The sequence below is a fragment of the Corylus avellana genome, chromosome ca3 (genome assembly GCF_901000735.1).
Source record: "Corylus avellana chromosome ca3, CavTom2PMs-1.0".
Classification (NCBI taxonomy): Eukaryota; Viridiplantae; Streptophyta; class Magnoliopsida; order Fagales; family Betulaceae; genus Corylus; species Corylus avellana.
Window position 1 is genome coordinate 2,201,261 of NC_081543.1, and position 14,909 is coordinate 2,216,169.

Sequence of the window (14,909 nt, forward strand, 5' to 3'; positions counted from 1 at the left end):
TCCTTTCGTTTGAATCTGCTCTAATTGAATCGAGGTTCTTTTAATGATTGCTCTCTCTCTCTTTCATCACGAAAGGTCTAGAATTTTTCATTCTTTAACGCTTAAATATAAATGCAATTTTAAGGTTTTAATAATTATGAAATTTATAATTAATTATCTATTACTTAGTTTATATATATATACAGACACACTCGAGCTTATACGAGCTGTTCACGAGCTTAGCCGAGTCGATCCGAGCTTGCTTCGTTTAATATTCGAGCCAGGATTTGTGTTCATGAAGTGCTTCATTTAATATTCGAGTCGAGCACGAGCCGAGCTTATGCGAGCCGAGTCCGAACTTGCTCGCGAAACGCTTCGCTCACTTAACAGACTGGTACATTGAAACAAAAAACAAGAAAATAAGAAAAAGGGAAAATGGGAGAATCTCTCTAGTTTTTGGGTTCTTGCCTTAAATCCAGGCCGAAGAAGAGGTTTTTGGGCCAGAGAAAGAACGTCAATGGTTTATCTAGTGACGTTTAAGGATGTATACAAAACTTATTGTACTTGGTGAGATATCATTCACTAAAAGCCCATTTGGGTCCAACGAAGCCCATTTACCTTTGCTCTAGGCTATGCTTGTTGGCTGATGAGGACCAGTGCCGACAAGTCAGCCCCCTTCCTCAGGGGAGTCGCTTACGCATTTGGATCCTCTTTAGTTCAAATGGATTGGACTGGAGAGGAGTCGGTTCTTTATAAAGTAGTGATAAAATTGTCCAAAATTTTGGATTGGAGAGGATTCCAGTCCGTCACCTACTATACGAGGAGTTTCCATTAATGACTAAAAGTCTATTTGGAATTGCGTTTGAAAAATAGAGCTTTTAGGCAAAACCTTTATTTTTAAGCTTTTGTCAAGTGCTTTTTGACCATTTTTATATTTTTTTGACCCTTAAAAGCGCTTTTAATTAATTTTACCAAACGAATAATTTTTTATTCAAATGAACTTTCTGAGTGTTAAAAGTACTTTTAAACTTCTCAAACGCAATCTCAAACAGGCCCTAAAAGGCACTTTGTAAGGAGATCACTGTCAATAACCCATAACTACAAATGATTTTGTGGAATTGTTTGGCAGCAAGAGATGTGTGAAGCATGTGCGGAAGGAGGCTACAAAAAAGTTGCATCGCTGATGATGAATTTATTCATACTGTGGAGGATTTGCACAATAAGTTGGAAAATAAGGATTTTGACTTAATGGCACCTTTGAGTTAGGAGGAACCCTTTGATCCATAAAGGGACCTTTAGTCATCTTACTCTTCTCGTGAGAAAAGGCATCAGATTTGATTGATGGTTTGAAAATGTATGGCTGAAAGCTACCTCTAGCAGTTTATTCTGAAGATGAAGCGGTTGATACATAGTAAGAGGTTGGTATGAATACCACGTGAACTATCACGTCAATTTAATAACTGACATAATAAGCATCATATACACTAGAAAGAAGTGCGAATACAACCACAAACTATACAACTTCGAATTGGACTAATCAATATTTTTCTGAATGGTTTAATTTGCTTGTGCACAATTTTCTGAAGCTTATTGTATCAAAGAGTTTGCTAATTAAACTTCTCTGCACAAAACATTTAACTAATCTTGTTGATTATTTGATCACTTGTCTCTTCATCTGCACTCCCCTATGTTGCCTTAAATTATTGTATATTTACATTTCCCTGCTCCTCCACTTGTACATCCATAAATTTGATAGCTCGTCGGTGCAAAAAGCCTTAACCAAATACCCAGCCGCGCCAAGTTGCAAGTACTTGTAAATAAGAGAGATATGGTCTTGTCCTGACAACACTGAACAAAACATGAACCTTTTATAAGGTTATGGGGCGGATCTTTCCTACTCTTGATGGATCACTTGTGGGTGCTAATTATGGCAGAGAGAGCAAATAAGAAGAAAAGCTTACTGATGATGGCTGGAATGTGTTGGAATTCTTCATTGATATACTTCAACATTTTCATACCATTGTCTATGTGAGGATCAACTCCAACAAGTAGAATGTCAATCTGGGGCTTTTCGCTGTTTAGTATATCAACCACTTGCACAGATGACCCCGCCCATATTACTGAAATGCAACAGTCATTTAAATTGTTACAATAAACTGGGGAGTCAGAATTTACACTCAAGATCTTCGTTATGATATCATATGACTTAGGTAAGGGCTTTTTGGATTTTCAGCAATTCTAGCAATCTGGACAACAAAAATGAAAAATCTTAATGATGCCCACCTGTCCTAATAAATAAGCGGACTGTCTGAAATTTGTTATGACAAGTGAGTCCTATAAAGGTTTTTGCACATTTATTGTCCAAATTACTAACAATCACAAACTTCTCAAATGCTTAGAGCCGTGGTTTTTAGTGCCAAAGCAGAATAAACTTAGAAAAACTCCAGAAGAAATAAAACTTGGTAGGTGATGAAGCAAAACACTAAATAGAAAGAAAAAAAAATACCCTCATAACTGCATTTGGTGAGAAGGGTGGAGACCTCTTTGCAACTCTCAGGATCAGTGTCGTACAGCAAAATTTTCAGCTCATTTTGATTGATAAAAGCATCATTAGTCAGACTGCTGTTGCAGCCTCTAGTACTAGCAGCTCGTCCGCCATTGTTACTGATCATAATCTGTTTTCCCTTACCCATTGCAATCTAAAGAAAGACAAAACCATCTCATCTTTTATAGTATTACCCAACAAACAGTTTGGTCGATCAAACAATTAGGCCACTACTCCAATACTTTTGGGTGTCACTTTATAGTGTTTTCAGGAATCATGATTCCAGCTACTCTGCCTCTTGTCATTGTATCACATGCTTACATGACCAGCTTTAATTGCCACCCATGATTATATTTTTATTATACAATGTTGACGTGGCAATTTCAAGGCGTTCTATATTTTTAATCTAGGTCAGTATTAATGTATCATGTGAAAATTGTAGAATAAAAATGTATTTCTAGCGTTACCTTTTTGGATGAAGAATTCCATCACATTTTATTTCCTTATTTGCAAAAACACTTCACGTGGCTTTGCCTGTGTATTTTTTTTAATTAAGTTTTGGATATTCGGGGATACTTGGAATTAGATCACATTTCTTTTTCGTAGCGAGTCAAATGAATCTCTAAAGATCAGGTGGGTTTGGAATTGAATCACATTTTGATTAATTACCTTAACCTTAATTAACAGCTAAAGATCTCCGAGTGCACGTTTGGAAAATGAAAGAAGTTTTCTATAGCCAATTTTCATATATAATTTATCATTGAGAAATGCTAGAAATCATAAATTATTTCAGAACTATTCCACCCTAATGACGTGACATGGTCTAATAGCGCGTTTTTTTTTTTTTTTTTGTTAACAATGACGAATTCAAAGGTTACTAGACCTTGTTATTGGTATGTTGAGATTGTTGTGAGATAGTGACGTGGTTTCTAGCATTCTTGACGTGGGAGTTGAAAGTCTTTTCACATGTGCATGTTCTCACTGTCTCACATGTAAAAGAAAATTACAAAACAAGGGAAAAGAATATCATTCATGCTTCATCTATAAATGTTCACCTGATAAACTCTCGAGCATCTTTGATGTCTCTAACAAGGCTGTCTTCGGGTAAAAGAAGAAGAAAAAGGAAAAAAAAAAAAAAACCACCTGTGTATATAAATTTGAAGGCCACATATAACATTTGTTAAATTAATGATTAAATGATTAAATTTACTTCTTTCTATAAACTTAAGCTTTTTTGACAACTGGTGATTTAACATGGTATTAGAGTCAAAGATCAATTAACCCTCATTTAAATTAAAAATTCACAAACGTCATAAAATCGAACCTTTACATATTCACAAGACACCTGACCCTCCTAAATAAATAAGTTCGAATTTCTTTTTCTCTCATCACTTGGAATAAATAATCAATTTTTTCGCCACCAGGCGAATGCCTGCATTCTGCTGATAGTCATATGGATCCAAGGAAAAGAATGCGTCCAAAAATGTCCCAGGAGTGAACAAGGGATCAAGCTCTGCCGCGTCAAATTTGCTGAACACAAGCCTTTGCTCAATTCCGGAAGAATCTTTTTGATATATCTCTGTAGCATATGGGGCACGATCTCCAGCTTTGGCGGTTTGTATGCTGTTTTTACAAAGGAATTACACATCAAATCAGGCGACTCTTCAATTATAAACTTGATGACACTTAATTACTTAAGTGCATGCTCCATTGCAAATAGACAAATCCAAGAAAAAAAAACCTGATTCATTTACACAAATTCGAAAGGTTGCAACTGCTAAATTCCAAAATATCTTCGTATTAACCAAATGAGCAAAGCATCTATGCAAATGATATGCTTCAGTATATAATGTGGTAGTACTCTGTACTTGTGCATTCTCAAAGAGAAACTAAGACAAACTTAACTATAATTAAGCTGATATATGTAGGACAGTAGGAATGAGCATGGCAGATTTCTTAATTAGGCGGTGTCCTATTAATCTATTTTTCTCTTTCATTCAATGATTCTTAGATACTGAATGAAAACACAGAATAAAAAAAGAATGAGCAGTATATATCAACCTGCAGCTCCCAATTAATACTACACTACAGTTCAATGCCAAGTAATACTAATTAACTCCAATCCATGGACTGCAATCTAGACTTTCATTATACTGCTTAAACTGATGCATTCACGCCATCCCCCACCCCCAAATCAAGAGAGAGAAGAGAAAGCAAAACAACAGGACTAAACTTACTGCAATCTCACTGTAGGGTAGTTAACGGAGCCATCTTTCCTGTACACAACAGGCCTCCATTTAGAGCTGCTACCAGAATCTGAGGATAGCTTCTGTACTATATCATCGAGAACTTTACATAAACTCTGTGATGTGTTAACCACAAAGCTCAATCGATCAACAAATTTCGTACTTAACCCAAGTTGCACTTTCAAATGCATACAACCAAGCTGCAAAATGACACCTCTGTGCAATACTTGTATTCTTTGACTCCCACGATAAGATGGAATAAAACATGCATCGATAGCAGAAATAGAAACTTCATCAGGCTCTAAAAATCCCCAAGAGTCACTGCTACGGTAGGAAACATCAGCTGTGAAAGATGTCTCAGAAGACTCCATGGTGTCTTCCATGGTGTCGTCAGGTTCAAGGGATTCGGATTCACTTATTAGCAGGCCCATGTCAAAAGGATCTCGTTCTGTGAATATGTCTGGGAGGCTCGACTCCTGCATGTTTTCCATATTTTTGTCAATAATCTATCTATAACTCATCTCTTTTGTAAATTCACCATTAAATTTATGGGACCTAAGTTGAGTCCCATTGAAATGAAAACAAAACATTTCTCTTTGTCAATAATTCTATGACAACCTATAAGACATGCAAATATGCAATTCAATCAGCCAATCTTTTGTACCAAGCAATCAAGGATGGACTGTCTGAGCTAAAGTACATGTCCACGGAGGCCTACTCATTTCAGGAGTTACGCAGTCCGTGCATTTTTAAGAAAGGGATAGACGGTTTTATTTATTCGATTTTCAAAATAATCTCTATTAAGATATTGATAATAGAGGCTTATGACTTGGGAATAAATTTTATAGCTTTCAAAATTATAAACTTACCAAGAATAAAACTGTTGCACAATACTTGAGAACTGCAAGATTCATCCGAACATCATCCAGGCTCCTGAGGAATCAACAACATTAGTTTTGAGGAAACATAATATATCAGGCTAATCTAGGAACAAAGTGTATGTAAAATGTTCCCTGTAGGTTTGTCACATACCTGTGGGTCTGCTCTGGAAGTCCAAAATAGGTCGCAAGAGTGGCCATCTGCAGTGAAAATTGAAATTATTTAGCAATACTTCAAAATCTTACATCAATCAAAACCTAAAATACAACTATTTAGCCTCAAAACTTCCACACAACTAGAATCAATCTGATAATGTATAAACAGTGGAAATAAATAAACTAAGGAAATCAGACTTAAGACAATGATAATGCTAAGAAACTTCAAAGAATAGCTACCATACACCTGACAGGTGCACAAACTCTAATGATATGACAAATCCGTCATATAATTTACTCACTAGTCATTGTCTAACTAAATTTTCACCAATAACCGGAAAGAGCTGCAAGCTGAGTCAACTCAGTCAAGTTCCTGGTTTTTTCTTATTTATTTATTATTTTTCCGCGGGGAAGAAATCTCCCGACTAGCTCACGTGAATTTCCAATAGCAAAAATAAGAAAGGGACAAATCATATGCTGATGCAGAGATAATGTGACACAGTGAATTATAACTAATAATACAATGCTCATTAAGTAATATCCCCCTATTTCGAAAGAAACAAAACAAATAGGATGGGGTTTAAAGAAGCCTAAAGACATAGTGTTAAAAATGATAATGGAAGGTAAGCCTACAACCAGATTCTAAGGAGAATTACGGCTATGAAAGACATCTGGATTTCAAGGGACAGCCACGGCTGACACCAGGAAAACATGGGGCCTAAATATCTTCCTTAATTCAAGGCTGCTTTCCTACAAGTAGCAGCTACTCAGCTGCTTTGGAACCAACATGTTATCTGTCTTTAGTTGTTATCTTGTAGTGTATTTCTATCTTATGTTCTCCTATATGTATTGAACCAAGTCTGAATGCTAAGCAAAATATTACAACCAAAACTCTCTTAGTGTCCTCAATCTAATACATAGACGCCTCATATAATATAACTGACAAGTTTTAATGATTAAAAGTGCAAAAGAAGATTGAAGAAGTAATTTCTCTACCCATCCACAGTTCTTTAATCCTTTTTCAATGCTATAATAATTTCCAAGATTGAAAACCAAATGGGTTAAATTCTTTGCATTTCCTGTGTTTGGAAATAAAATTTCATAACTGACAAATTCAGTAAATATTTGTAAATGGATTTTTGGGAGTTTGTAGAAATTATCATCCAATAAGATGATCTGAGTTCCTTCCAGAGTAGAGCACTTCCTACCTTCATGTCACCGGCCCTCATTCCAAACGTCCGTTTCAACAATGCCAATGTATCAATCGTGCCCTTTGGCTCCGGCGCTGGCCGACCAATATCTGAAAACGCCTCCCTTATGCGATGACAATCAAACCTCAGTATATTGTGACCCGCCCAAATCCGTCCTATACACACACACACCAAACAAAAAAAAAAAAAAAAACGAATAATTAAATTCTATACCAGAATAAAAATATAGGTCCAATAAAAATGGTTGGCCTTATTGTTTAATTTCTGGGAACCCATTTTACACCATGTTTGTTTGGTGAGAAAAAGTTGCAAGAAAATCGAAAACATTGGAATAATAATCTCAAAGTTTTACCATATGTGGCAGGAGAACAGGTAAATTCTCACTTCATCAGACGCTAATTCAAAATTTTTTTGCCTGGTTAAGTATTCAAAAAGCCACCATCCAACAAACTCTTACGGTTTGTGTCCTTTTCCTCAAATTTCTAAGAAACCGAACAGAAAATGAACTTCATCATTTCACATAAACCAAACTTTAAACAAAAAGAAAATTCCAAAAAAAAAAAGTCCTTTAGAATCAAAATTCTCCTTCCTTTTCCTCCATTTTCTCAGCAACCAAACAGCAACTAAGAGAGAGCGTAAGAGAGAGAGAGTGACCGACCTTGGAGATAGTCGTAGACCCGATCGGCGATCTCGCGAAAGGTCGGCTTGGAAACGAGGGCATCGCGGGTGATGCCGTTGCAGCGGTCGGGAAATGAGGCGATGAACGAGTGATCGGTGGGTCGGACCAGGGTGTCGTAGTGATCCAGCTCCACCAGCTTCGAGCGGCACACCAGGATGGCTCCGAATTCTATTATCACGAGTCCCGGCCTGGCTCGGGTCGTCTCCACGTCGAAGAATACGATTTCGGATCTTTCCTCGCTCCTCGAAGTCGAATCCATTTTGATTTGCCCAATTTCGGTTCAGTCTGGATGGAGTGAGAGTTCAAAACTTCAATGTTGAAGAATGACAGAAAAAGGCGCCAACTCCCTCTATATATATATATATAAAAGCACACAGTGGGTTGGGTTGCTTCCTCTGGTGGTTTACTGGGTTTCGGGTAATACTCCAATCGTTCGTATTGGGCCCTACATGGCCCATTTGTAGTCACCACTTTTCTTCTTGTTCTTGTTCTTTTTCCTTTTTCCTATGCATCACTTTTTTTTTTTTTTCCTAATATACTATGCATTACTCAAGGTTTCTCGAATGTGACAAATAAGAAAGTGAGATAACAAGAAGTTTAAAGCAGGAGTTCAATACTAACCAATATACAACCCCCTTGTTCTATTATGTTGCAATGGCATTGTTTTATGTAAGAGCTTGTTCGAGTCTTTGTTGAGTAGGTGTTCAGACAGTTTAAAATTTTACTTGTTTGGACTGCTCAAGAACCTATCAAAGCAAATAGGGCTCGGGTAGGCTCTCGTATAGATTGTCGTCTTACACAACAATACGATAATCCTATTGGAGGAGATCCCTCTTGAAGATGAAAATGATTAGCTCAATTTATCTTTTTCATATAATTCTTCTGTCCCATGTAAGCATGATAATTACTGAGACGCGTCAAACCCTAGGAGTGACTCTAAAGAGATTATTTGCACAAGCATATAAAACACAATTTGTCAATTTTCTTTTGTAAGATCCTAGGTATAAACAAATAAAACCTGGGAGGATAATCCTAGGTATAGTAGTAGATAATCATAGATTGTCCTCTTACACTACGTTTTCTTTCTTTCTTACTCTTTACTCTTTTCTTTTTCTTTTCTTTCTTTATCTTTTCTTTTCTCTTCTTTTACTTCTTTCCTTTTCTTTCTGCCAGAGCTCTAGGGCGGCCAGTCCACTGCGAATGTTGTGAGAAACAAGCCTTTGAATTTGTCATCATTGGACGAAGCAGCGTATGGTTGATATTTGATATCATATTTTACAACCTCTATTGCCATCAATTTGGTAAAATCAAAAGAAAAGGGTTATTAAGAGGAATGTCTCTATTACTTTTGACAGCCAATCATCATGTTGTCTATAATGCCTGTAAATGAGTTGAATCAAGCCGAGCTCGAACACACCTTTCCATGCTCGTACAAGCTTGATGTAATCATAAATCTTGAAATTATTAAACAAAAATAACAAATTTTAAAAATTTATTATTCAAAATTATACGATCAAATTAATCAAATACAATTACAAATACATTCAAATGGGCTTTATGTAAACAACAACTTCAAAGCCTTTGTAAACAACTTCGTTAAATTCTGAAATAAGGAACCTGTATACACACTAAAAAATCTATTGTCACAACTGAAAGACTAAATCCGAATAATGTTGTAATATAATTTTTATGTGATGCAGGAGTATTATTGACATATTTAAAATTTTCGTCGAATTTAATGGAAAATCTAGTAATGGGGTTCAATGAAAGGGCTAAGTAGTTTTATTTTTTTGCCTTCCTTTAGTGAGTGCCTTAACTTATATGGTTTTTAATGCGCCTTTCAAGTGATACTTGTGTGGCATCGGGTGCCCTCCACTAGGAAAAAGAAGAAGCGGAAATTGTTGAAGTAGGCGTAAAGAAACCAAAGGATGTTGTGAAGACATTCTCTGCTCTTTGTATTTCTTTGATTATAAAAGCATGTATACTGCATGCTACAACCACTGAATTGGAAGCCATTATCGAATGAATTAAAGTAGTACAATCTTTAATAAAATTCCTTTTGTCTAAAGCTCTCCTTAGATTCTTTTTCCTTTGTCTTGCTTTCTTTGACGCCGAGAGAGAAAAGAGGGTTTGGCAAGGTCTCTGATTACTATGCAAATCAAGTAGAATTTGGCTAATGAGATGTATATGTTCTTAATTAGTATATATACAGCTGTTCACTAATACGCTTTTATGCACGTTAATCACATAAACACAACCAACTAAAACATTTTTCAGTTTTTATTGCAATTAATTATAGTGTAGTGGGTCCAAGCAATCACGACAGAACCAATTACAACTTTTAAAGTATAGAAGGACATTGCAATTTAGGTATAGGTTTGAAGAGGTTAAGTATAATTTCCTTTATTTTTTGTAACAATTACTGTATTTTTTTGTAAAAATCTAGTAATGGGCTTAAATGAAAGGGCTAAGTAGGTCCCGTAAAAGAACTACCGTATTTCAATGGTCAACATTATGAAGTTAAATCTAAACTATTGAAAAAATTACATATGCTGTAATTTTTTTACAGCATCTAAGCATAATCCGTGTGCTGCAATGGTACTACCCGTGAGCTCTTAGCTCAACCTTCTTAGGTATCTCTTAAAAGGGTAGTTAAGCATATTAGTGTCTCGTTAATCAAACATAAATGTCTTCGCAAATTCTAGTGCTAACAAAACTGACACACCCCAAATATTAAACAGTAACTCCCAATGTTATGACCCACACAGTCCACAATGAACCGCTACAACCAGTTTTGCTAACAATATTGTTGATTGCCTTATCCCTATAAAAAAAAATAAAAGAAGTCAATTGTCATAACATTAAATATATCTCTAATAGCTATATAACCTGATTAGATAATTTATCCTTGAAAAATTCTAGCATTAATACTCGCGGTGGAGTTGAAAGTCCTTTCACCCTTATTCTCACATTAAAAGAAGATCAAAAACAAGGGAAAAGAATATCACTCTTGCTTCATCAATAAATGTTCACCTGATGAACTCTCAAGCATGTTTGATGTCTCTAACAAGCCAGTCTTCGGCGTAAAAGAAGAAAAAGGAAAAAAACAACCGTCTAAACAAATTTGGTGGCCAGTTATAACATTAATAACATTCAAATAGATTCTGCACTTACATCTCACAGTCAATCATCAGTATCCATGTCCTTTCCATCCTAACCTTGAATGCATGGAAAACATTTTCTTTGTAGATGTTAGTCTACTTTGGTGCTATTTTACATATTCACATCACGACACCTGACCCTCCTAAATAAATCAGAGATTCTTCTTCTCTCATCAATTGGAATGAATAATCAATTTTTTCGCCACCAAGCGAATGCCTGCATTCTGCTGATAGTCATATGGATCCAAGGAAAAGAATGCGTCCAAAAAGGTCCCAGGAGTGAACAAGGGTTCAAGCTCTGCTGCGTCAAATTTGCTGAACACAAGCCTTTGCTCAGAGCCGGAAGATTCTTTTTGACATATCTCTGTAGCATATCGAGCACTATCTCCAGTTATGGAAGTTGGTATGCTGTTGTTACAAAGGAATCACACATCAAATCAGGCAACAGTTCAATTAATAACTTGATAACGCTTACATTAGTGCTTCATGTGCTTGCAAATAGACAAATAGAAGAATCAAAAACCCGACACAGTTACACAGATTCAAAAGGTTGCAACTGCTAAATTCCAAAATATCTTCTACCCTCATTTTCGTATTAACCAAATGAGCAAAACATCTATGCAAATGATATGCTTCAGTATATAATGTAGTAGTACTCTGTACTTGTCATTCTCAAAGAGAAACTAAGACAGACTTAACTATAAGCTGATATATTAACAAGCATGTAGGAATGAGCATGACAGATTTCTTAGGCCGTGTCCTATTAACCTATTTTTCTCTTTCATTCTGTGATTCTTAGATACTGAATGAAAACACAGAATAAATCAAGAATGAGCAGTATATATCAACCTGCTCCCAATTTTTACTACACTACAGTTCAATGCCAAGTAATACTAACTCCAATCCTTGGACTGCAATCTAGACTTTCATTATACTGCTTAAACTAATGCATTCACGCCCTCCCCCCCAATCAAGAGAGAGAAGAGAAAGCAAAAACAATAGGACTAAACTTACTGCAATCTCACTGTAGGATAGTTAACGAAGCCATCTTTCCTGGACACAACAGGCCTCCATTCAGAGCTGCTACCAGAATCCGAGGAGAGCTTCTTTACCATACCATCACATGCATCGAGAACCTTACATAAACTCTGTGATGCGTTAACCACAATGTTCAATCGTGGGCGGCCAGCATGATCAACAAATTTCGTACTTAACCCAAATCGCACTTTCAAATGTGTACAACCAAGCTGCAAAATGACACCTTTGTGCAATAATTGCATTCTTTGACTCCCACGATAAAATGGAACAAAACATGCTTTGATAGCAGAAATAGAAACTTCATTAGGCTCTAAAAATCCCCCAGAATCACTGCTACCGTAGGAAACATCAGCTGTGGAAGACGTCTCAGAAGACTCCACCGTTTCTTCCATAGTGGCGTCAGATTCAAGGGATTCAGATTCACTTATTAGCCGGCTCATGTCAAAAGAATCTCCTTGAGCACTAGGTTCACCCTCTGCTGCACTACTGCGAGTCATAAGTGATAATATTGGATGATTTTGCTCTTGTTTTTTATTCATAGGAGATAGCTTGGGACCATTTTTCAACTTTAAAGTTGACGAGGGAGGACTAATGCATGGGCCCACCCCTTCTGGAGAAGAATTTGCATTTACACGACTTCTTGTAATAGCATTTGGAGAAACCCAACTATTTTCTGTGAATATGTCTGGCAGGCTTGACTCCTGCATGTATGCCAGATTTTTGTCAATAATACTATATATATCCAACCTTATAAGGCATGCAAATATGCAATTCAATCAGCCAATCTTTTGTCCTGCCAAGCAATCAGGGATGGACTGTCTGAGTTAAAGTACATGTCTAAAGAAGAACTGATACTATTTAAAAACACAGTGAGCATAAGCATAAAATAATTAAAGTAACAAAGACTGCATAGCTGTCCACTGATTCCTCCCGCTGAGGCCTACTCATTTCAGGGGTTATGCAGTCAAGCCTTAGCAAAATCCAGCATGAGCCACGAAGTGGGATAATTAATAATTTAATCCTACTGAACTTCTGTAGAATTGTTGCCTACAACCCAACCTTAGGGAAGTACATCCAAATTCTAATGGCATCCTACATCGCGTGTTTAGTGTTTCTCATAGTATGAGAAAATTGCCCAAGACTTTGGAATAGTACATCTCAAACTGGTATTTAGCAAAGCTGAACTGCTACTATATTTACTTGATTTGCAAAATAATCTATTAAGATATTGATAAATAGAGGCTTATGACTTGGGAATAAGTTTCATAGCTTTCAAAATTATAAAATTACCAAGAATAAAACTGTTGCACAATACTTGAGAACTTCAAGATTCATCCGAACATCATCCAGGCTCCTGTGGAATTAACAACATTAGTTTTGAGGAAACATAATATATCAGACTAGTCTAGAAACAAAGTGTATGCAAACTGTTCCTTATAGCTTGCAAAATGTCACATACCTGTGGGTCTGCTGTCCAAGTCCAAAATAAGTCGCAAGAGTGGCCATCTGCAGTGAAAAATAAAGTATAATGGGGTTTAAAGAAGGCTAAAGCCTTAGACGCCTCATTACATAACTGACAAGTTCTAATGCTTAAAAGTGCATAAAATAAGATGAAAGAAGACTGAAGAAGTAATTTCTCTACTTATCCACAGTTCCTTAATCTTTTTTCAATGCTATAATAATTTCCAAGATTGAAAACCAAATGGGTTGAATTCTTTATATTTCCTGTGTTTGGAAACAAATTTTCATAACCAATTCCGTAAATATTTGTAAATGGATTTTTGGGAGTTTGTATAAATTATCATCCAATAAGATGATCTGAGTTCCTTCCAGAGTAGAGCGCTTCATACCTTCATGTCACCAGCCCTCCTTCCAAACCTCTGAGTCAACAATGCCAATGAATCAATCGTGCCCTTTGGCTCCGGCGCTGGCCGACCAATATATGCAAAAGCCTCCCTTATGCGAGCACAATCAAACCTCAGTATATTGTGACCCGCCCAAATCCGTCCTATACACACACACACACACATAAAAAAAAAAGAAAAAGAAAAAAAAAAGGGAATAATTAAATTCTATACCAGAATAAAAAATATAAAAAGCTACCAACAATATAGAGCCAAAACCACAATGGTCTTCTTTGAACAGGTAAATTCTCACTTCAACAGACGCTAATTCAACTACTTAGGCCTTATAAAGTTTTCAAAAAGCCACCATCCAACAAACTCTTACAGTTTCTGTCCTTTTCCTCACATTTCTAAGCAACCAAACAGAAAATTGAACTTCGTCATTTCACATAAACCGAACTCTAAAACAAAAACAAAACGAAAATTCCCCGCCGCCCGCCCCCCCCCACCCCCAAAAAAAAAAACGAAAGCCATTGTAACTGAACAACCAAAAAAGAGTCCATAAAATCAAAGTTTTCCTTCCTTTTCCTCCATTTTCTCAGCAACCAACAGCAACTAAGAGAGAGCGAGAGACCGACCTTGGAGAATGTCGTAGACCCGATCGGCGATCTCGCTGAAGGTCGGGGCGGAAACGACAGCATCGCGGGTGATGCCGTTGCATCGCACGGACAAGGAGGAGATGAGCGAGAGATCGGTGGGTTGGACCAGGGTGGAGTAGCTCTCCAGCTCCACCAGCTTCCTGGGGCACACCAGGATGGATCCGAATTCCAGTAACCCGAATCCCTGACCGGTTCGGGTCGGCACCGTCGTCTCCACGTCGAAGAATACGATTTCGGATCTTTCGTCGCTCCTCGAAGTCGAACCCATTTTGATTTGCTCAATTGCGGCTGTGTCTGGAATCTGGATAGAGTGATTTCAACGTTGAAGAATGACAGATAAACGCGCCAAGTCCCTCCGTATATATGGACGCATTGGGTTGGGTTGCTTCCTCTGGTGGTACTTCTATCGTGTTGGGCCCTAAATGGCCCATTTGTAGTCAACACTTTGCTTTTCTCTTTTTTACTATTCATTACTCTCAGCTTACAAAATAAGTTTTACCTTATAAAAACACG

At 36.9% G+C, this 14,909-nt stretch overlaps 2 protein-coding genes across 2 annotated transcripts; both read right to left on the bottom strand.

Annotated features, from left to right (window-relative positions):
• Positions 1-3,832: 3,832 nt before the first annotated feature.
• On the bottom strand, positions 3,833-7,999 carry LOC132176038 (protein NEN1-like). Its single transcript, XM_059588151.1, has 6 exons — positions 7,674-7,999; positions 7,013-7,170; positions 5,803-5,849; positions 5,640-5,703; positions 4,762-5,246; positions 3,833-4,147 (listed from the first exon to the last, which is right to left on the bottom strand). Exons 1-6 carry the CDS (start codon positions 7,951-7,953, stop codon positions 3,913-3,915), a joined length of 1,269 nt encoding a protein of 422 aa, XP_059444134.1. The 5' UTR covers positions 7,954-7,999; the 3' UTR covers positions 3,833-3,912.
• Positions 8,000-10,809: 2,810 nt separating this feature from the next.
• Positions 10,810-14,709, bottom strand: LOC132176089 (protein NEN1-like). The gene is made up of 6 exons (XM_059588212.1): positions 14,376-14,709; positions 13,744-13,901; positions 13,353-13,399; positions 13,184-13,247; positions 11,870-12,594; positions 10,810-11,263 (listed from the first exon to the last, which is right to left on the bottom strand). The coding sequence occupies exons 1-6, from the start codon at positions 14,662-14,664 to the stop codon at positions 11,029-11,031; spliced, it is 1,518 nt and encodes a 505-aa protein (XP_059444195.1). The 5' UTR covers positions 14,665-14,709; the 3' UTR covers positions 10,810-11,028.
• Between the last annotated feature and the right edge of the window lie 200 nt (positions 14,710-14,909).